Raw genomic sequence first — 24,038 nt, 5'->3', positions numbered from 1 at the left:
AGGAAAGATTCTTCTGATATACCTTATGACTCCAGCTTGTGGCCTCCTAAGTATTCCTTGGTGAGATCATTACAGCGTAGGTCTTTCACAAAAGATACTACAGCAACAATGTTCACAAATATTGATGCTAACAGTGTCCTTCCTTCTCATATTCCACAGACACAAACCACAAACTTTACTCTAGAAATTCCTGTCAGTAAGCAAACACTATGGAGAACAACGTTTGAGAAAACATCACTTAAAAGAACCAGCTCTGTTGCGTTTTCTGTATCTTTGCCAACTTCCCGTAGAGGCCTTTTGAAATCTCACTCCACTGCCATGTTTAGAACGTCACCTAATGATTCCAGAGATTTACAGCTAACAGATGAACAAAGCCCAACACTTAGTTTAACAGAAGAGGAAGGGGAAAATGCAAAGGTATCCACCACTGTGACACAGCATACAGAACATTTCTCTCATCCGCCTTCAAATAAATCTGATGCTGAAATGCATAGAATTTTGCAAACAACTGATGCATCCTACGGGACTAATACTGCACCTCCAGACAAATATATTTTGCCCTTGTTTACTTCAGCAGCAGAACATTTGGAAAGCCCTGGGCCAGCTTCCCTAGATGTTTCTAATGCTGTGACAAAAGGCATCACGGCTACTTCAAACATCGGGAATTTTTTTAAAACTACAGCTTTAGTCTCTAAGTGGGACATTGGAGATTTGCAATCTTCTACTGTTATTGGTGTATCTTCAAGAAAGAGCTCAACTCAAATGTCTCAAGCTGCAACGGATAATTCAACCCCTTCCACTTTAAGAACAATATATTCAATATATTCAGATGTTCCAGGCCTACAGCAACAAACAAATTATGTACAGAATCAGACACATTCATCCATTAATACTTCTGTAATGGCTGTTCAGAATGTTTCAGCTTCAATTTTCACTGGAATGAAATCTAAAAGTTTCACAGAATTTAGCACAGAATCTCATCCTATGTCTAACAATTCCACAGCTACTAATACAAGAACATCTACTAGCATGGATGCATTTTCCCCGACTTTGTCAACATATTCTCACTCATGGCCTTTTGCTTCTTATGCCAAATCCGAGACTATGTCAGAGCATCAAACAACTAATTTTGAAAATCTCTTTGCATCAACAAATGCTTTTTATACAACTTCAGCTCCACTGTCACTGGCTTCTCAGTTCATTGCTAAATTAACTGATCCGGTAAACAAGGACAGTAGTGCTGTTAGTGGTAAAAAAACAACAGTTCCTCCCATCTCAGTGCATGAATTGCTAAACTCAACACCAATATTAAATGTCACTGAAGAATACACAACTTCAGGCAAAACAACACAGTTCACAATTAACCTTAATGCAAAAACAAATAATCACTTCAGTAAACAGCAAGCAACATTAAGTACAGGAGGGTGGTATACGAAAGGTACAAGTGATATGCTAGATACAGTTGAAGTGCCTAATGCCTCTAAGATCACTCCATTGCAAACACATACCACTAATGCAGCCATCATAACCTCTATCCATGCATCACGAACACAACTAACTTCTTTGTTGCCAGCAACCAACTTTACCCATTCTGTCATTACAGTGTTACCGTCTGTGTCTCCTGGTGTAATACCATCTGTAGCAACTTCAGAAGCAACACCAATTACAGGAAAATCAGCTCCAACATCACCAATGCTGACTTCATCCTTGTTCTCACTGAGCACAGAAAATTCGCCATCTGTGATGGCATTAAGCACGTTAATATCAACACTAGCAAAAAATCACACTGCCACAAAAATGGCGTCCACTTTAAGCCCAATAGTGACACACCCAGCCTTTCCAGTTGTTTCAAGAGATGAGTCTACAACACCTGTGCATACCACTAGTTCATTTCCAAACCCAAAATCTAGTACAGTTTCAGCTCCCACAACACATGCACCAAGACAATCTGAAACAACAGCCCTTGACACCAAGAAATCCACAAGCCCAGACATCACTAAAACATCAACTGCATACCCACTGACAATTACAGCAGCTTTGACATCTATTACAGCATCAGCGAAAACAGCTAGACTTCTCCCTACACCTGCGGAAAATACTTCTGCTGCTGCTACTACACCAGCGTCAACAGCAGCTTTGGTTAATGTGACAACAGTTCTCCCTTTGGAATGCCAGCTCTCCAGAAACCTCCTTGTTAAGACAGGTATGAATATGTAGATGTTTTGTTGTTGTGAGGTGTTGCTTTTGATTAGTGCTGTGTTGAAAATTTCGACCATTCAGTTTTTGCCACTTCATGGGGATGGGGGTAAAAGAAAACTTGGGCGAAAGAGGCTGGGAGAGGTGAGAATTTCAGAGAAATTTCTCATTGGGGAGGGGACAGGGTTTCCATATAAATTTTTAAATGTAGCCAGTTGTTGAGGAGTGTTCTTTCTTTCTTTCTTTTTTCCAGAACACCCCTGGTATTTTCAGGAGCCCAGGAGTTCTTCCTGAATGCTTATTGGAGAGGGCGAGGTCACATTGTCTCCAATAGGCATTCACTAAAAACTGCTGGACTCCTCCAAATGGCGAGGGGAGGGGTATGTTTTTCAAAAATGAAAAAATAGGAACAAGGCCCCTCAGCAACCAGCTACATTTTAAAAAGGTATGTGTAAATGCTGTCCCCCTCCCCAACGAGAAAATTCTCTGAATTTCCCCCCCTCCCTGAGAAAGAGGCAGAAAAAAGTATGCCTCTTTTGCAGGGAGAGAGAAAATTCCTGAAAATAGGGGCAGGATTTGGCCCATCACTACTTTTGATAAAAAAAACCATAATTTTAATGTCAGGTAGATCTTTAAAAATTAGCTTAATAAGTGATACAGGATGACTAAACTGGCAGAAAGATTGAATGACCTTCGATATTCATAATGTTTACATTGTGCAGCACAAAGTTAATGTAGCTCAGTCCTGTCCCATCCCCTCCATCAGTGCCGAGTGTCTCAAATTTCTGCCTTGCCAGCAAGGCCAGGAAACTGTCCAGGAAGGCTGCTGTAGAGAGCACAGAAACATAAAGCGTTGGTTCTCCAATGGCTAGGATCTAACTGACTGGATTTATAGTTGATTCTGCTGCCCTTTCTCTCATGTGATCTGAACCACATATGGAGTCCTTCTCATGAGGAGAACTCATATGGGAGGTCTTGTGCTGTCAGATGGTCACTTTGCTTTCAGTTCTTAGCTTCTGTCACATCTTCTCCTGGGGGTGATTTGGGAGTGTCTGGAGCTGAGATGTAAAATTTCTGGGCTTGTCATGATGGAAAACAGGTTGGTTATGAAACAGAACCTCCACGGAAATATTTTTTAGGATTACTGCTTTAGCCTGTTCCCTATATAGTCTTACAGGGGTCTGTGTGATAACCTACTAAATTCACAGTAATGGTAGTTTAATTTCTTCCTGAAAATAACTGGTCACTGTTAAGAGCATTTCCCTGTTCTGGGCAAACCCTTATACAGATTTGACACATAATCCCATATGTTTAATATAACTCATTTCCAGAAAGTTCTAGGGCTAAATGAAACATTTCTTTAAGTATACATAGTGGAAGTATGCATGCTATTTTTATTTACTCTTCTGAAAGTACAGAAACTTCAACTAGTTCAAAATATGGCAGCTAGGCTGGTCACCGGTACACCTAGGGGTGACCACATTACATCAGTTTTAAAATCTCTTCACTGGCTGCCAATTAGTTTCCGGGCGAAGTACAAAGTGTTGGTTGTTACCCTTAAAGCCCTACATGGTTTGGGTCCAGGCTACCTGTGGGATCACCTTCTCCTGTACAATCTGAACCGCACACTCAGGTCCTCTGGGAAGAATTTACTCCAGTCAACAAAAACAAGGCTAACAACTATTACCCAGAGGACCTGCCACTCCCAGATTATGGAATGACCTGCTGGGAGAGATTCGTCAACTTAACAGTCTTCCGGATCTTGAAAGCTATAAAGACTGATCTCTTCTGGCAGGCCTACCCAGTTGAATTTTAGGATGCCTTTTAATAATGTGCTACTTTTAATGATGTATTAGTTGTTGTTGTTGTTATTATTATTATTATTATTATTATTATTACTATTATTATTCACATGTAGGAAAAGAAGGTTTAAGCTCTTCCACACCCATTTTATCCCAAAATTCCACCACCCCCATGTGGGGGTTAAAAATAAAGACAAAAAACTGGTTGATTCCAATGGAATCTTCCATTGATTACAGTGGATATTGTGTGGGGTGGGGGATGAAAATGGGTGGAGGAAAAACTTAAACCTTCCTCTCCTGAAGTGCCAATCTAGGCTACACATGCTTGCAGGAGAGTAAATAAAAATAAAAGCTTTACAATGTATGCTTCACGGAACTTTTAGTTTGGCCCCTAGTACCAGAAGATTAACTTTACCCCTTGACTCCATGTTGAAAGACAGTGAATACAATAGACTACTTTAGAAACAATTCCTTGTCAATTTCCATGTTGAAATTGTAATATATATATATATATATATATATATATATATATATATGAGAAAAGCCTAGTACACTTTGCACTTGCACTGTATTTTGAGTTGTAGGGAGGGGGTATGTGGAACGGTGGATAGAGCTAGACAGAATTAGATTATATGTAACACTATGCTAGAAGAAATTTCTGTAAGCCCCGTTACAGGTTTTTACACTCACAAGGTACTAGATGACAAAGCGTGAGACTTGGAGAGAATAATTTGTGTAGACTACCCATTATGAAGTCAAAAAAGTTATAACCTATCAGGAAATTGTATTTTTAACTGTATGCCAGCAGAAACCTATTCTTTTGTGTCTTCCTGCCCACTCCATTACCAATACAGTTTTAAGGTATGGATTTATTTTTAAATTCATTATACAGTGAAGCTAATAATAGACAGTGAATTTTTTGTTTTATTTTACAATACAGGGATATTGATTTGCTTATGACAATCTGCTTTGCAGATTCTTGTAGGCTGGTGTGTCACAAGTGTCAATAAAGCATCCGGAATGCTAAAATGCTTCCCCAAAATACTAAATGCTAAAATACTTCAGATAATCTTCACTGAAAAAAGCAGCATGGTTATGATGACTCATAACCCCCATGTGAGTTTTAAATCACTAGCAACTAATTCTCAATAATAGCCTTTTCCCTATTGAAGGTTTCAGTCAGTTCATTTGTAGAACGCAGCTTCTTCTCAGTTCCGGTGTGACCAGTTATTATGCTTTGAAAAGAAATATTAAGCAACTGAACTGAGCATGCTTTTAAACTAATGTATAACTTTGTATTCTAGTTTTGTTTCTGAATACGAGAAGACTGCTGTTGAGTGACTCCTTAAAACAGAATGTCACGAAAGGTCTCACCCAGGCACTGAGACAAGCTTTCAACCAAAATGTCAATGCACAAGTAAGCAAGTTTAGTCTGTGTTTTATAATCAAATTAAGAATGCACGCTGAGTAGAGAGTAGTTATTTATATGTATATATTAGAATCCTGACATCCATGCATACGAATAATGAATATGTCAAAGGATTGTTTGCCCTCCCTACTTGGGAAACTGGGGCAATTGATGGAAAAATATTATGGGTAGAATTTGGTCTACGTGCTGACTTTTCTATTCATGTTGCTAATTGCTGGGAACATCTACAGACAGCATTGAAAATATATTTAGGCTGCAATCCTAGGCATGTTTAGACAGAAAAATGTCCTACGACTCCCTGTTGGGGGAATACTGGGAGTTGTAGAACTTTTTCTGTTTAAACATGCATAGGATTGCATCTTTAAATATTGATCACTATTGTATAGATGGTCATATAGTGCTTACTCTTTTGACCATAGTGTAGCATATTAATAACCAAAAGAGGTTTTTTTTGGATTTTCTTAAAAAAAGAAAAGGATAATTTTAAATATTTCCCTTTTTCTTCTCCATCTCCACCAGTAGAATATTAAGCTTGGCTTATTTTATTTTATTTTTTAAAAAAGTAGAACAATGTGTCAGGTATGAATGGAAGAAAACGATAGCACTTGTCCGGTTTTGTAATGGAAGAGAAATTCTTTCTAGCCAAACAACCAGATCCTATATGAATTCTCTCAGAGTAGTCCCATGGGACTTACATATTAGTAAGTGTACAATGTGTCATTTTGTTCATTTGAAACTAAAACTGAAATGAAATGGAAATATTTTATACTGTCATCCCGAATGAATATTTGAAAGAATGAGTTCTTCTGTTTTGTTTGTTTGTGTTGGAGATTTCCTGGAGTCTCTCTCTCTCTCTCTTGTGTATATTTGACTTGGGTTTTCTGGAATGCCAATGGGATGCGAAGCTATACGGAGAGTTATGAGAGCATATAGTATTTCTACGTGTCATTTACATCCAGGTTCATGTCACTTGCAATATATTTTTTCTAGACTTCTTGTCTATACTTCCAAGAAGGAAAATGACTTTAATATAAATTTTCTTGCTATAGTTACATTTATATTTTCTTTCTGCCTCTCTTTATCTATCTGTTTCTCTCCCCCCCCCTCTTTTAGCATACAAGTTGCCTGTAGAATTTATTTGCTTGATTTTGGGGCAGTCCAGGGCAGGAGCTTTTACATTTTCAAATTTCTGGACATTTTGCAGTGATGACAGTCTGTCTCATTGGAAAATACAGTGCTTTCAAATGGAAGATGTAAGAGTGATTGAAATAGGCCCATATTATTTTAGGCACATTTGCCGGCTACTTTGTGGGAGATATCTAGTGACAGCAAGCCTTGGAGGCATCTGGAATTAGGGAATTGGGAACATGAGCTCAGTTTTTCCACAGCTTATCAAATCATCTAGGAAGTCTAGTAAAGCCCTGTCACTGTTGTTAAGCTGTCTTCCAGTTTGCCTGACAGATTGGTTTCTGCCAAGTTTAAAATATCTGCTGGTAGAAAACAACTTTGGCAGAAGAAAAATGGTTGAGGGAGATTTGGAGCACATTAATCACTGTCCATCTTAATTATTTGGAATGAAAGGTTATTTAGAGTGTAAGAACCGATAGAAATGCATCCCTAGTGTTAACAAACTGAAAAGACATGAGGATGTTAAGAAAACTTTAGGTACAGTTCTAGGAAAAGTATATGTTTTATAGTATACATGGTGAAATTATCATATTTACACTTGTCATTCAGATCTAAAAGCCCCAAATATCTAACTTTAATAAGGTAGGTCAATGCAGCTGAGAGAAAGAAATAAAACCTTTGTTGTTGCATACACTTTTCTGTTAAATATCACAAAGACTTGAGTTACCAGTGCACAACCAGGCCATGTCTACACCAGCCCTATATCCCGGGATCGTTCATGTGAATCCAAATGCCACACAGGGGATTATGGGAGGGGGCAGGGATGATCCCTCCATTTTTCTGGGATAACCCTTAGGTGTAGAAAGGGCCCCAGACTCAAATAAAGGGTTGAGCACTTGAGTAACTTTATTCAGCATATATTGATGTTGTAGGGCACTGGTGGAGTGCCCAAAATATTTCCAACAGAACAATCAGTGGAAGCACAAGGTGTAGGAAGGTGCTAACGTTTCTTTAACTGGAAAATTGACAAATTAGGTAAAGTGGGATTGGGAAATGGATGTTCCGTGGCTTTCTAGATCACTGAGAGGGAAGTGGGAAAATTCCTGGTTCTGAGGAAAAAAACGGCTGCTCTTGAATTTCACAGAAGGTCAAGGAATCCATCAAAGGCCATGGAGACTGAGTTGTGCTAATGACAGAGGCATCTCTTCTTTCCATGGAATGAAAAGGCCGCAATCCAAACCACCACTGCTTCATTGAAGGGCTGCCTCTCATTCATTCTTCAGAAGTGGTGGCCTGGATAAATGTGTGAGGCTGCAGTGTGTGTACGTTTGTGTTGAACGGGCAAAGTGAATGTAGTTCTGTATGCTTTGCATATGGGAAAATACTGCCCTGCCCTGGAAGGGACACTCTTGGGTCTTGTCACTTCCTCACATTAGAAATTAGCTTTTATGTATACAGTCACAGCAAGTTTTGCCTTGCGAAGATATAGTAGCTGATGCAAATTGTATAATTATAGGACATAATGAATATAACCAAAACAAGTTACAAAGCCAGGCCACAGTCAACATCACCTATGTAGGGTGAAATTCTTTAAGAAAAGCTTGAAGAGTTTTTCAAATAGTTCAGTGAAATAATGAGAGATAACAGTAGGACCATAGCTAGATGGGGTGATATCCCGGGGATTGTCCCAGGATCATCCCTGTGCACCCACATGACGCACAGGGGATCCCTGGAGCAGGGAGGGATGATCCCTCCCTTTCCCCGGGATATCACCCTACCCTTTAGTCATGATTTTTCCATGGTCTCAGGATGATCCCGAGACCGCGGAAAGTGTGACCCACCAATACGGTTTGTCCTGGCTCCTCGCGGTTACTTGCGAGGACCCGGGAACCGTGCATTGGGTGCGCCAACCACAGGTGGGGTGGGGGGAGTGGGGAAATTATTATTTTTTTAAAAAAAATTACCTTTCAGTGCACAAGTTTTTTAAAAAACAAAACAAAATGGCGGGCACAACATCCTGTTCCTCCAAGGTCGTTGCACGCCGCATATAAACAGAAGGGGAGATCTCGCAATAATAATATTGCGAGATCCTCACCCCTTCCTTGCACCAGACTCGTAGGTCTAGCTGAGGCCTAAGGCTCTGATTGATATTGCATATGAGAGCCAGTGTGGTATAGTGGACTGAGAGTCAGAAGATCCGGGTTCTAGTCCCCACTGGGCCATGAAACCCACTGGGTGACTTTGGGCCAGTCACAAATTCTCAGCCCAACCTACCTCACAGGGTTGTTGTTGTTGTTGTTGTTGTTGTTGTGAGGATAAAATGAAGAGGAGGAGGTTTATGTACGCCGCCTTGGGTTCCCTGCAGGAAAAAAGGTGGGATATAAATGCAATAAATAATAATAACAACCACAGATGTGAGCAGATTTAGGGCCCAATCCTATGCAAGTTTAGACAAAAAACAAAAACAAAAAAAAGTTCTACAACTCCAGCATCTTTCTTGCCAGATATGTTGGGCAGGACATGCTGGAAACTGTAAGAGGTATTTTTCTAGCTAAACATGCATAGGATTGCATCTTTATAGGGCACAGGTAGCCCAAGTGCAGTGTGGTCTTTTGATTTTGTGGTCATTCTTCAGCTGGTCTATTAATTTAAGAAAATGAATTTTGTAGTGATACTCATGATTTTATGAACAGGAAAATTGACCTTATGGGGAGGGAGGAAGTTGCTCAAATAAACATTTATGGCTCAGAGACTCAGCTGAATACCTCATTTGCAAGCTTAGTTACTTCTGTGAATCAGATTTTACAAGACTTAAAAAGGTATATGTTGCTATTTCACTGTACAACTGAGTCATTCATGCAACATTATATGAACTTCTCGATACATAACACTAAAGAATCGGAATTAAAATTATTAATCTTAAGAAAGATGATGTGTGAAATTCAGATGAATGCCATTTATCTATGTGTTTTTCCCCCCAGATTGAAATTCTGGAACAATCAAACAATGTGACAGTTGGTTACTATGTAACTCAGGAGAGACTTGTTTTCCTACCTGCTGTGGTTATCGAAATGCTAATTGCTTATGGTGTTACTAATGCCACCTTGGATATTAGGCAATATGTGCCAAATCTTCATTCTGTTGCTGTCTTAGCCTTGCCATGGGATCCACTGCCAGCTTACCACTATCAGCTGAAAACAGGCAAGTCTCTGAGGTGACAACGCTGTAACTCATTGTCAGCTCAGCCACAAATTCCAATGATGCGAAATGGAAATAAAACCTCCATTTGTGTAACACAGTTTGTTCTAATTCCTTAGTGTAATTGTCCTGGTATCTGCATTGGATGCAACCATATATTGACCAATGAAATAATTGGGGCTGTCACTTGGTAATAAAGAAATCTTAGCTGTTCAATTGATTGATTTTTAGTCAGTTAGTCAACTAATGAAATTTGCTCACTTTTATACCTGAAGCAAAAAGCACACTGCTGTTACATGTATCACAACGAGCATCTATCTATCATCTGATTTATTTATTGACTGTCTTTTGGGGCAGAAGCCCTCACAAGGCAGCTAACAACAATAATACACATAAAAGCAGTTAAAGTATTATAAGCAATAAAAACTTAAACACATTAAAATAGGAATTTAAAACAATAAATGCCAACAATAAAATTAGTAAAAACAACAATGGCAATAGCAACAATAACAGTACTCATCATGAGAAGGCTATGGTAAAATAAAATGTTTTCAAGGCCTTCTTAAAAGCCTGCAAGGATACTTAATGGTGGAGCTCTGATGGGAGTGTTTTCCAAAGTTGTGAGGCCACTGCAGAGAAGGCCCTCTCCTATGTGATCAATTGCTCCCAGAGGTGGGCAAATGAGAAGGGCCTTTCTTTCTGATCTTAAAGTGTGGGCAGGCTGATATGGGTTATCCTTCAGATAACTTGATCATAAACTGTTCAGAGCTTTAAAGCTCAAAACCAGCACTTTGAATTGGGCTCGGAAACACACAGATAACCAGTGCAGCTGGCACAGCATAGGCATTATGTGATCAAATTGCCTTGCCCCCACCAATACTTTTTGTAAACTGCCCAGAGAGCTTCAGCTATGGGGCGGTATATAAATGTAATAAAATAAATAAATAAATAAATAAATACTCGGGACAGTCACATTCTGCACCAGCTGAAGTTTCTGAACAGTCTTCAAAGGCAGCCCCATGTACAGTGCATTACAGTAGTCCAGCCTGGACATGAGTAGTGTGTGGATAACTGAGGCAATGTCCATCCTCTCCAGATAAGGCCACAGCTAGTGTACCAGCCTAGGCTGGTAAAATGCACTCCAGGACACTGCAGCCACCTGGGCTTCCCCAGTTAGCTCAGAGTCCAAGAAGACTACTAGACTGCATACTTGGGGCTTTGCTAGACCTGCCGGCTTATCCCGGCAGGGAAGTGGGGCGGCAGCACGCTGACGTTAGCGTGCGCCGCCGCAGCTTCCAGACGCCGGACGCGCAGCGACGTTGGATCCCTGCAGCGTCCGCCATTTTTTTGTTTTAGTTTAAAGGGGCCGCGTGCGGCCCGAAGACTCCGGACTGGTAAGTCCTTTTTTTAAAACGGGGGGGGGGAAGGATGGCAAGGGGGGATGGCAAGGGGGGAGGGCGGGTGAGAGAGTGCTGCGTGCCGCCGCCCAGGCAAGCAGGCGAGCGGCGCTTACCCGGGCAATGCCACCCCATGCCAGGCCTTGCCCGGGCAAGCACCGCTCGCCTGCTTGCTCGGGCGGCGGCGTGCGGCACTCTCTCACCCGCCCTTCCCCCTTGCCATCCCCCCTTGCCATCCTTCCCTCTGCCCCTCTCTTCCCACCCCCGGGCCGATGGGCACAGCGCTCGTACGAGCGCTGTGCCAGGTCCGCGGCTTTTTGCGGCTACTCGTGAGTAAGCGAGTAGCCGCAAAAAGCTGCGGACCTTCCTAGATGTTTCGCAGCTCCGGCCTGAGGCTGGGGCTGTGAAAAAGGCGCACCATAAGCGACTTTGCTTATGGCGCGTTGGTGGAGGCCTCAGTGTGGCGTGGGCCCGGATTCCCCTGTGCGTCATGTGGACGCACAGCAGGGAAACCGGGTCTCAAGGCGTGCTAAGGCCTCGTCTAGCAAGGCCCTTGGTCTTTTTGGTGGGAGTGCAACCCAATCTAAGACAGTTGTAAACCTCCATCCAATGTAGCTGGTTTCCCAACTAACAGTACCTCTGTCCTGTCTGGATTAAATTTCAGCTTGTTCACCCTCATCCATCCCAATTCAGCCTCCAGACACTTAGTTTATTTTATAATTTTATTCATAGCATTTTATCCCACCCTTTAATAAAAATGGTTTCCAAGCCAGCTTACAAATATAAGTGTCAGGATCAGGCCTGTTCTCACTAGTGTAGGGGATTGGGTTTCTGGGGCTATATCAGTCTTGGAGACTGAAGAAGAAGAAGAACCAGAAGTACATCAGTTAAGACAAGAAGCAGGGGAGGAGGTTCTCCAAGACTCTTCAAGAGTGAAGGATGAATCTTCCCAGGAGCTTATCGGACAGGGCACCGAAGGCTCAGAGATCACTCTCTCCATACCCTTGAGAACTCAGCCTCTGTTGGATGGGGAGGGGACATTGGAGTTGACAGATCCCAGAGTGCACCACAGGGTCCAGCAGGCAGAGTTGAGAGGAGGCGGGAGGCGTTCCTTTAGAGTAGCCAGTTGCTAGAGGTTTCAGCTCAAAGACCCCCACCCCCGAAGTAAAAAAAAAAAAAGAAGGAGAAAAAAAAGCCTGTTGGCACTGTGGGAAACTTTCCATTCAGTTGATGGGCAATTGCCTTGCTTTGTTAGGGTAATTAAATTTAGAGAATAGCATTGAGGTAAAATGATGTTTAAAACCGTGTTTTCTGTTTGCTTGAATAATTTAATATTATTAAGTACATGTTCAAAAAGAAAATGTTATATCTAATTACTATTTATTTAATGCAACATATTGACCAGTTTCTTGTGCTGGGTTGTGGCAATCATTTGCAGTACATTCCTATGCATGTCTACTCCGAATGAGTTCTACTGAGTTCAGGGGGACTTACTCCCAGATAAGCGTGTCTAGGATTGCAGCATTTGAAAGGAACACAGAAAATATATATTCTCTGAAAACATTGGCTATTCTTCATCTAGAACTGCAGTTTGTGGATCAATCAGACAACATACAGTCATGCAGATTTGTTCAAACCATGGAACAAAGATTGCAGAAAGCATTTCAAGATGCTGAGAGAAAAGTCTGGAACACCAGTAGCAAGTTAACTGTTCAGGTAAAAGTTCTTAACTTTATTAGACCATGATGATGATGATGATGATACGATCATTATTATGATGACACCCTATTTCTTTGCAATGCTTGAATTAATCATGTTATTATCAGTGTAACTGGATGGCTAGTATGAAAATATTTTAACCTTGCTATTTGTTAACAGGCCCACGATTCTTATGGCTGCATTCGTTGTCATTGCTGCATAAAAACTCTAAAATTTATGATCGGCATTGTAAAGGTCGCTCGAGGGTGTGTAGCAAGTGTACACTCTCGTCGCCACCGCCACCACCCCCAGAGGCCTCCTAATACCAGAAGCCTCTGGGAAAAGACACCAGAATCCTGACATGGTAGCCCTGGATTTAGCACTGACCCAGTAGCAAGAAGATAGCAGCACAAACAACTGAGGTAGAAAGAATTTATTTACAAGTAAGGGTAGGTGTTTGGGGAGGAATGAAAAGTAAAACAACCATGCAAGCATGCATAACATTGGAAATCCAGTAACTTTAAAACAATAAAACCTAGCTAGACTATCTACTTACTCCAAAGTAAGGCCTTGCAGTCTGAGCCAGTCACAGACACCACCATCCAAACCGTATGGAAAGACAAGACTAAGACTGGGGGGAAATCCTCCAAACTTTCGACCCTCAAAGCTCTCATCTCCATCCGTGGTCCTCGCTCCCTCTGACACAGCCCCGGAGACCTGGCTTCACAACTCTCCAGCTCTGGCGCCTCCTTCCTGCCACTCCTGCTGCTTTATGGCCTTGAGGCCTGATAGGAGAGCTGTCCTCTATCTCTCCGTTTCCCTCCCCAGGTATCCTGGCCGGTGCCCTTCTTCTTCTGTGTATTAAAAATGCTATGCTAAAACTACCCAAACCATTTAACCCCTTCTATGCTACTTGGTATACATGCAGTCTATCTGACATCCAACTCCTTTACAGGCATAAATCTTCTTTAAACCACATACTGATTTCTAAATTTTGCCGGCTGGGTCCAGGAGGTTGTAAATGCCTCCTTGAGAGAGGGAGTGGTGCCGGCCTCTTTAAAAGAGGCGGTAATTAGACCACTCCTGAAGAAGCCTAACCTGGACCCGGGGGATGTTAACAACTACAGGCTGGTGGCTAATATCCCTTTCCTGGGCAAGGTGCTTGAGCGGGTGGTTGCTGGACAACTCCAGGCACTCTTGAATGAAACGGATTATCTAGATCCATTTCAATCGGGTTTCAGGCCTGGTTTTGGAACAGAAACTGCCTTGGTCACCCTGTGGGATGACCTCTGTCGGGAGAGAGACAGGGGGAGTGCGACCCTGTTGGTTCTCCTCGACCTCTCAGCGGCCTTCGATACCATCGACCATGGTATCCTTCTGGATAGGTTGTCTGAGCTGGGAGTTGGAGGTACTGTGTTGCAGTGGTTCCGCTCCTACTTGGATGGCCGATTCCAGAAGGTGGTGCTGGGGGATTGTTGCTCTGTGCCGTGGCTCCTAAGCCATGGGGTTCCGCAGAGCATATACATGAAGCCGCTGGGGGAGGTTATCCGGAGATGTGGACTGAGGTGTCATCAATATGCGGATGATACCCAGCTCTACCTTTCCTTTTCATCAAACCCAGGTGAGGCAGTGACTGTTCTGAACCAGTGCCTGGGCACGGTAATGGACTGGATGAGAGCTAACAAACTGAGACTCAATCCAGACAAGACGGAGGTACTGTTAGCGGGTGGTTCATTTGTCCGGCGAGGTGATGTTTGCCCTGTCCTGGACGGGGTTGCACTCTCCCTAAAGGATCGTGTCCGTAGTTTGGGGGTGCTCTTGGATCCAGAACTGTCACTTGAGGCACAGGTGAACTCAGTGGCAAAGAGCACCTTTTATCAGCTTAGGCTGATATACCAACTGCGCCCTTATCTGGACAGTGAGCCTAGCTACAGTTATCCATGCTCTGATAACCTCTCGTTTGGATTACTGCAATGCGTTATATGTGGGGCTGCCTTTGAAAACGGTCTGGAAGCTTCAGCTGGTACAAAACAGGGCAGCCCGTTTACTATTTACTGTTTTACTCTGTACAGCACCATGTACATTGATGGTGCTATATAAATAAATAAATAATAATAATAATAATAATAATAATAATAATAATAATAATAATCACATCACGCCAGTCCTTTTACAACTTCATTGGCTGCCAGTCCAGGTCCGGGCCCGTTTCAAAGTGCTGGTATTGACATTTAAAGCCCTAAACGGTTTGGGGCCAGGTTATTTGAAGGAACGCCTCCTCCCATATGTACCTGCCTGGACCTTAAGATCATCCACAGGGGCCCTTCTCCATGAGCCCCTGCCAAAGGAAGTGAGGCAGGTGGCTCGTAGGAGGAAGGCTTTCTCCGCTGTGGCACCCCGGTTGTGGAATGAGCTCCCCAGAGAGGTCTGCCTGGCGCCTACACTGTACTCCTTTCATCGCCAGCTGAAGACCTTTTTATTCACTCAGTATTTTAACACTTAATTTTAACTTAAATTTAAATTATACTGTTCTAACTCTGTATTTTAACCTTATATCAATTTTGCTGCGTGTTTTTATCCTGGTTGTGCTTTTTATATTGTATTTTGTATTTGTGTTTTTAACTTGTTGGTTGTTTTATGATGGTTTTAATTTTTGTGAACCGCCCAGAGAGCTTCGGCTATTGGGCGGTATAAAAATGTAATAAATAAATAAATAAATAAATACACTCCTTATGGAACAAGTTGGTTTTAAATGCAACATAATCAGTGAAAGAGAACTGATCTTGCTTACTGACATTAATATTTTTCCTGCTTTTCCCAGAAGCTGAAAAGCACAGTAATAATACAATAAATATATTTTTCCCAATCAAAATATAACTGCATGTAGATGTAGGAGAAATATACCTAGCAACCTTCTTTCACATGTATATAAACTTTAGTAGCTCAGGCAATTATATTAAAAATGCTTCTTCCATGGCAACATGTTCCTAGCAGCTTTTAGTTTGATACACCACTTCCTGTGTACCCAAAATAATAGTTACTGCAGATTGTCCAAAGTTTTTTAAGTACTAGCAGGGCATGTAAGTGTTGAAATATGTTTTTGGAAATTACTATGAATATCTTCTAACCTCACTGTATACATGGCATGTGCAACTTATGTCCCACCAAGTGAAATGCAGGCCACCAAACATATGTTATGGGAGACTTACCCAGCAATTGGCCAGGCTGCCTGAGAATTATGGAACTTGTAGTCCAACATTTCTGGAGAACACCAGTAGGGTTACCATATGAAAAGGAGGACAGGGCTCCTGTCAGCAGGTGTCATTTAAGGTGACCATATGAAAAGGAGGACAGGACTCCTGTATCTTTAACAGTTGCATAGAAAAGGGAATTTTAGCAGGTGTCATTTGTATATATGGGGAACCTGGTGAAATTCCCTCTTTATCAAAACAGTTAAAGCTGCAGGAGCTATACTAGAGTGACCAGATACAAAAGAGGGCAGGGCACCTGCAGCTTTAACTGTTGTGATGAAGAGGAAATTTCACCAGGTTCCCCGTATATACAAATGACACCTGCTGAAATTTCCTTTCCAATTCAGCTGTTAAAGATACAGGAGCCCTGTCCTCCTTTTTATATGGTCACCCTAGTGTCATTTGTATATACGGGGAACCTGATGAAATTTCATCTTCATCACAACAGTTAAAGCTGCAGGTGCCCTGCCCTCTTTTGTATCTGCAGCTTTAACTGTTGTGATGAAGAGGAAATTTCACCAGGTTCTCCATATATACAAATGACACCTGCTAAAATTCCCTTTTCTATGCAACTGTTAAAGATACAGGAGCTTTGTCCTCCTTTTCATATGGTCACCTTAGCACCAGGTTGGGGTAGGCTGTATTATGGCCTTCCAGGTACGCCTCATCTGTTTTTGCAATCCCTTGCATGCAGCAAAAACATGAGGTTTAAGAGGGCCCTGTAGGTTGCCATACTTGGCTGGAGTAATAGTATTGTATTTGGCTTGGTAGGCCATAAATGAAGTTGACCTACTATATAGCAAAAAATGGGATTGAACAAAACTTGGAGTCAGAAGTGGATTGGGGTGCAAATTGTTTTCAAATGCTCAAGCACAGAAATCATGAGTAAAATGTCTAGTGGATATTTGTACCATTTCACTAAGGGGAGTGGGGTGGTGTAATGGTTTCTTTATACCATAGTGGTAATATGCCTTGAATTAGGGTGACCATATGAAAAGGAGGACAGGGCTCCTGTATCTTTAACAGCTGCATAGAAAAGGGAATTTCAGCTGGTGTCATTTGTATATATGGAGAACCTGGTGAAATTTCCTCTTCATCACAACAGTTAAAGCAGCAGGTGCCATGCCCTCTTTTAAATCTGGTCACTCCAGTATAGCTCCTGCAGCTTTAACTGTGGTGATGAAGAGGAAATTTCCCCAGGTGCTGCTTGCATACAAATGACACCTGCTGAAATTCTCTTTTCTATGCAACTGTTAAAGATACAGGAGCCATGTCCTCCTTTTCATATGGCCATCCTACTTGAATATAACTGTGCAAAATATATTTTAATTTTTTAATACTTAAGAGTATGTGGATGGTGAGGCCATGGGCAAGGACCTGTGTTCTTTTATTTATGGACAGTGCCTAGTATATTTTAAGCGCTTCTTCAAATAACCAAGTTGAAGAAGAGTAATTCTTGCTCTTTTGCTTTTCCTATGAACATCAAAAAAGATGGAGGCCATGTCTGCCCTAAATATTTGCTGCAGGTCAGTGCAAATTGACTGCACGTGCATTTGACCTGCATAATCTGCTCTGTAAGCATCTGGGAATCTGTGTGGGCATGGTATTACTTTGTTGAAAATGGCACTAGTGTGAAGACAGGCACTTTTCCCCACTTCAGTTTACTGCACTTCAGAAATTTGTGTTGATGGAAGAAGTCCCGTACATGGAATATTGTGACTCACCTGTGCATGGAATATGTTGTGTCCTTTTTACCTCTCCTGCCCGTTCCTTCTCCCACTACCTTCTCAGCTCTACTCTGTTTAAAGCAGGGGTGCAGATCCTCAGGCTTACAGGCCAAATCTGTGTGTCTGGGGTCCAATCCACTCTTTCAGAGTTAATCAGGAGGCCTTTTCTGGCCTGATACCTAGAAGACCCAGAACAACCAGTTCTTTGGGAAATTCCTGGCTTTTGTGCAGATTTCCCCTAGTCTTAAAGGTTGAAATGCTTAGTTACTGGCAATATGCTGGAATTCTGGTGTTTTTGATCCCACTCGGTTTGCCTTTGGTTTCACTCCTTTTGCCTTCAGCGCCACCCACCACTAGAATGTAGGCCCCAAAAGTGTCTCAGAAATGGAATTCAGCCTTTGGGTTGAAAGAGGTTCTGCACCCCTGGTTTAAGGGATGAAATTTGTAGGGTCCCCTCCCTGCTTATACTTTGCACAGTTGACAACCCTGTATATTTGACTGATGGGGAATAACTATAAAAACAGATCGGATGACAATGTGTTTTCATTTAAAAAGGGAGCAGAACCTCGTACTATGGTGAAAAGTCAGCTATACTGACTGTGTTATTCTGGAGGCCTGATCTATTCAGGACCCAGTTAAAGTAGATTCTTTGGATTACCAAGATGAAACTAGATGACATGTGAAAGGAATGTCAGTTTATTGATAGAAAATTGATGCAGAATAAAAACACAAAGAAAGCTCACACATCTCTTCAGTCCACAAAGCTAGCAACTCCCAAAGAGTTGGCATTTTGCTGGGGCCACAAATCAACAGCAAATAGAGACCATTCCTTGAACCCAAGTTCTCCAGGTTGGCATGAATGTTCCCCAAATTGGTTAGGCCTCAGTTCCATCATTTATATTTCTGAAATCCTAGTATGTGCCCTGAAGCATCACAGGCAGGTAATGAGTTCCCTGTCCTATGACTAACAGATCCCAACATTCCAACATGGTGGGGGGAGCCCTCTTCATCTCCCTAGCAAGACAGAACAGTAAAGCAAACAGAGGAAATTAGGCAGAACTGTTGACTTAAGGATTACACACTTATCAACATCAGACAGCTAGCAAGTTGATTGGTGCCTGACCAATCTCCCTCTGTAAGAAGCCTACAGAGTTGCCCAAGAAACAAGAAAACTTCTCTTTATTCTATACTAAACATGCCTACATTTCAGTGGTGGGTGGTTCAACACCAGACCTGACTCTTCACTATTTCTTCTGTTGTCAAACTCACCACACCAACAGACATCCCACATATCTCTGAACAACCCAATATTATGCAGATACGAAGCAGTTCTAAAATAGGAGCAAGCAGGTGACAAACGTGTTGTTAGAAATTTGAACTTACAGCACTCCAGCAGGAAGTAATGCAGATATATCCTTAATGGTTGTCCAGCAAAGAGGTCTTGGTTTGGCATTTTAGGACAAAGCTGAGAGTAAGGAAGAAACTTTTCTCTCAGCACACCCCTATAGTGGGCGTCGTACAGCCTATCCTTATCCTGTGCCAATTCTGGTCAGTCATGTGAACCCAGGATATAATAAATCATCCTACAGATTTAGATTGTGTGGATTCCAAGTGGTGAAACAGCACCTCCTGAATGTGCCCTGTGTGTTCCTGGGCTAGAAATATTCTTATCTTCCTGCCTATGTTCAATAATGAAGCTGGATAGTCTAACCAAGGAATTAAAACACCCACGAGCATGTGCGTTTTACAATGACGGCATGATTACAATTTCCCTTTTGTCATTTGCACTAATGTAATAATATGTGGAAGAAGCAGGAAGTCAAAATGAAGCTACCCGCTGTTTCTTTACTTTGGTTTTGTTTCAGATCCTAAACACGGCAAATGTTTCTCAGGCTGTCACTCTGTTTTATGTGGTGAGGAATGAAAGCACGGTCTTGAATGGAACTGTGTCAAGCAACCTTCTTAACCATCTTTCAGCAGAACTGGTGGGATTCTATCTCACTTACCCTCCTTTGACCATTGCAGAAGGTAAGCCTTTAAGATGATCACAGCCTTTGTATTCTTTCAGTGTTTGCTAGTCATGTATGGGTGGCTCTTTGAAACATCACAGTTGTTGTGTAAGTACTACAGCTTTCCCCTGTCATCTACCTATCTAGCCAACTACTCTTCCTTGATTAAAGAGGTCCAGGGCAGGATGAAAATTTAAAGTTCACCAGAGAAATAAAGCAGCAGGTATTTCATACAATGATGGCACACTGATCTATAAAATTGACTTCAGAAGTACTTCACAAACTTAGGCTTTCATTAAAAGACTGCCTATGTTGGTGGGCTGTGTCAATGACTAAAAATTTCTTTAAAGCAGTGAATAAAGAAATAAAGAGACTTAGCATAGAGAACTGAAATGTTGTAGGTATGACACAGTACAACCTGTATGTGCTTCCACTAGTGTGACGTGTCAAGGTTGAAGATATGAAAGCCATGCTTTTGTTTGAAAATAAATGGCTTAATTTGTCAGGTGGGGTGGCAAAAAGACTGGGCAGAAATTTACAATATTATTATGTTCCTTAATCAAAATAAAAAGGACCTCGCAAATTAATAAGAGGCCACAGGCTCGATCTGGAGAAGCACACATCTAATTCCACTCAAACAATGGGCTAATGTTTCTGATGAATATAGTTCAGAATTTATGCCAAATGTCTGCATTTGAAATTTGTGGGAATTTCAAAATCACTTTTTGTGACGCAGTGTATGCGTACGTGAGGCAGTAGGTTGTATTCAATTGGTGTCACTCCTGTGAGGCAAGGCTCTTTGATCCAACAGAGGCTTTTGTCAGTGAAGCATGGAGGGAGGCAATTTTTGTCAATTCCCTTTCCCTTCTGCAGCCTCAATCCTGTGCCTTCCCAAATCTGCTCTGGAGGGCTGGGGGACTTTTTGGAACTGAGTGGCAGGTGGTGTGGTGTTTGTGTGTGCAGGATGGAGGAGTAATTGTCAAAACCGCCATCCTCCCCGTTCTGCCGATGGAAGCCTTCACAAAGCATGCTACATCAGCAGAGTGACACCAATTGAATACAATCCACTACCTTGCAATCTCTTCTGTGAAAGTAGCTTGAGGATGAGCCAAGTAGCACTCCTTTGTGCTGAATTGAGCCCTGCTGACTGCTATTTCTTCTGTCTAATAACTATATTTCCAGGACTTACAGTTTTAAATGGCATACGGTGTCATCCTAGACACTTCCATGTGCAGTTAAAAAACTGTTAAAAAGGCTGTATTGTGAAGCAAACATTAGATCTCTTTTTGTAAAATATCCATTCATGATTCTGCTTTGATTTCCTTACCTTCTCTGGTTAGTAGTTACATGAAACATTCCTCTGAAGTTCCTTGTGTGAGTAACTGTAAACTGGTCTGTTTCTGGGTGATCAAATGCTCCTTATTCTAACCAGGACAACGGAGTGATGGATATATATTCATAGGTTCCTGTGCTTAATTTGTAAAATCAGAGATGCCAGGGCAAAGAGCTGCCTTCAGACTACGCTTGCTGACCTGCAAGTCTTGCCCTGAAATACCAGCGCACAAAGCCTGGCTGAAGTTATTCAGTAGTAGTGAGCAGAAACTATTCTTGCCAGCCAGTCTGCAGGCATAATGAAAACAATTCTAAATGATGCAGGATGTGGAAGTCATGATGTGAGCTTGGGTACTGATTCATCTCATGAAATCTGGCTCAAAACAATAGCACCCATCATCATGATGTTTCCAAGGAAAACCCATACTCCCAGCAGCAGCAACTGGAGATTTGAAACATGGTGGACCGGCCACTCCTGCAGATTATGGCGGGGGGGGGGGGATGATACACCATGTGGAGGTTTTGGTGGCATTTCTATGGCAACTCACAATCTTCATACAAGTCCTCTCTTTAAGCCCTTAAGGCATGCAAAGTGTCTTGAAATGTAAAGAGGATCCTCACCCAGACAGCTTCTTCTTTATTTGCTTTTTATTTTTTATTTATTTGGGTTCAAAGCTTATCTTCACCTCAGAGAATCTGGAGAGAAAGCCCTATGGTTAGTAGAGCATGCTGGTGTTTTCTCTTTTCTCTAAAAAGAAACAAAAGAGGTGTGATTTTGGTCAGGAATCTCTTGCATATTAATGAACCACAGAAGGATGATGATGATGTTTTTAGGACTTTTGAATATTCGTGTTTGATCTTCAGGATGAAATTTGCCTTTTTGAGGACAGTCATTATGTGTTTATTTATTTATATCCACTGAATTGCATTTGTTGTTGTGATTTTTTAAAAAAGAAAGAAAAGAAAATGTATTCTTATTAGAAAAAGGGGTGATTCCTATTTTGTATTGTCAGCCATGGGATTAATGTTACAATGAAAGGGCCAGCCAGGCTGTGGATTGGGAGGGATAGTGCTTCTGACATAGCTGAAGGCTTTCAGTGGCTACTAACCCTGATGGTTTTATGCTGCCTCAAACATTAGAGGCAGTAAGCCTGTGTATGATAGTTGTTGGGGAACATGAGCAAGAAGGTGTTCTATCTGGGGTTTCTCAGATAGGACACACTACACTGAATGGGCCCTTGGTTTGATCCAGCATTGCTTTGTAAACTGCAGCAGCTGCTGCTGCCCCAATCTTCAGCAATGGCTTTTGGAAATACAATCGTAATGGTCTTTTCAGACAATCAGATGTCATGTAGTAAATTAATGTCATGATTTAATGTATATTGGATAAATCTCCTTGTTTCAAACTATGCAGATAAACACAGGTTTGACTTCACAACCAGCACTGAAAGAGTGTGCAAGGAACATCACAGAGGAGAATAAACAAAAACCAGGCATTTCATCTAGGCAATCTTTAAAGAGGGAGAAGGTCATACAAACCCCTCACTTGTGTCAGCCTACATTTTCCTTCTTTCTGGCAGTTTAAAATGAGAGAAGTATATATTTAAACAATAGTGTTCTATGAATTAAATTTGTTGGTTAATGTTCCTCTATTTAGGATTGTAAAAATCATTTTGGGGAATCTAATAAGTTGGGTATTTGATTGTTGTGTTCATTCTTTTCTTTCTTCTCCTTTTATTTCAAAGCTTTGGAATATCCAAATCTTGATACTTCAGAAGCAACCAGAGACTATTGGGTGATTACAGGTAAAGGTTTGCATTTTTAAAGAAATATTTTCCTACTGTCTTTTCCGTAACTTATCTTGACTTATGAGAACATGTTCTCTTGTAAGTACTCCTGGAATTTCTACCTATTTGTGAACTTGGGTATTGGATAAGGTGACCATATGAAAAGGAGGGCAGGACTCCTGTATCTTTAACAGTTGCATAGAAAAGGGAATTTTAGCAGGTGTCATTTGTATATATGGAGAACCTGGTGAAATTCCCTCTTTATCACAACAGTTAAAGCTGCAGGAGCTATACTAGAGTGACCAGATACAAAAGAGGGCAGGGCACCTGCAGCTTTAACTGTTGTGATGAAGAGGAAATTTCACCAGGTTCCCCGCATATACAAATGACACCTGCTGAAATTTCCTTTCCAATGCAACTGTTAAAGATACAGGAGCCCTGTCCTCCTTTTCATATGGTCACCCTAGTATTGGAGCATTCAGTGGCTTGTGATTTCTGCAATTGTTGGCCAAAGTGTTTGAGTAATTCCTTCTTTTGTATCTAGTATTTCTTAAACTATGAGTCACAGCTCCATGAATAGAATCACCAGTTTTTTTATTGTGGTGGCAGCTGCCATTTTGAATATTTGAGCTGCATTGGGAGCATGCTGTAGGTTGTTATTTGCAAATCCTTTGAGGGTGAGCTGTTGAGTTGGTTGACAAGCCACCCAGAACCTGTGGGCTCTTTTAGGGCTATTTCTGATTATGTGTAAACAGGATTTCTCTCTCTCTCTCTGGGGATCTGATGTGTGTTGTAGCAGGTCCTCTTCTTCTTCCTAGCAGGAATGCCTGTTATTGGCTCTAATTAATGTATGACTTGCATATTTTCAAATTAAGCAGATATTACAAAAATGCCCACTCTCCTCAAAAGGAAAAATAAACCTAACACTCTTCTTACCCTAGAACTTCTCACTGCATGGGAAAGTAGAAAGTGTGAAAGATCATGACTATATTTTGCCTGAGTGCAAAACTAGCTTTGGCACAATTTGTATGTTAACGGCAAGGTTGTTTATTAATGGCAAGGTTTATTGGTAGGGGTATCAAAA

The 24,038-nt window shown here is 41.5% G+C and overlaps 1 protein-coding gene across 1 annotated transcript in view; it reads left to right on the top strand.

Annotated features, from left to right (window-relative positions):
* The window catches only part of KIAA1549L (KIAA1549 like), a 190,479-nt gene that overhangs the window by 86,388 nt on the left and 80,053 nt on the right, over positions 1–24,038 (top strand). The window contains exons 3-8 of the mRNA XM_063117318.1: positions 1,604–2,203; positions 5,303–5,415; positions 9,537–9,756; positions 12,733–12,866; positions 19,692–19,854; positions 22,913–22,972. Coding sequence (XP_062973388.1) covers positions 1,604–2,203; positions 5,303–5,415; positions 9,537–9,756; positions 12,733–12,866; positions 19,692–19,854; positions 22,913–22,972 — 1,290 coding nt within the window. The remainder of the gene's footprint in view (positions 1–1,603; positions 2,204–5,302; positions 5,416–9,536; positions 9,757–12,732; positions 12,867–19,691; positions 19,855–22,912; positions 22,973–24,038) is intronic.

Source organism: Elgaria multicarinata, chromosome 2 (genome assembly GCF_023053635.1).
Source record: "Elgaria multicarinata webbii isolate HBS135686 ecotype San Diego chromosome 2, rElgMul1.1.pri, whole genome shotgun sequence".
NCBI lineage: Eukaryota > Metazoa > Chordata > Lepidosauria > Squamata > Anguidae > Elgaria > Elgaria multicarinata.
This window is presented reverse-complemented; position numbering and strand designations above follow the sequence as displayed.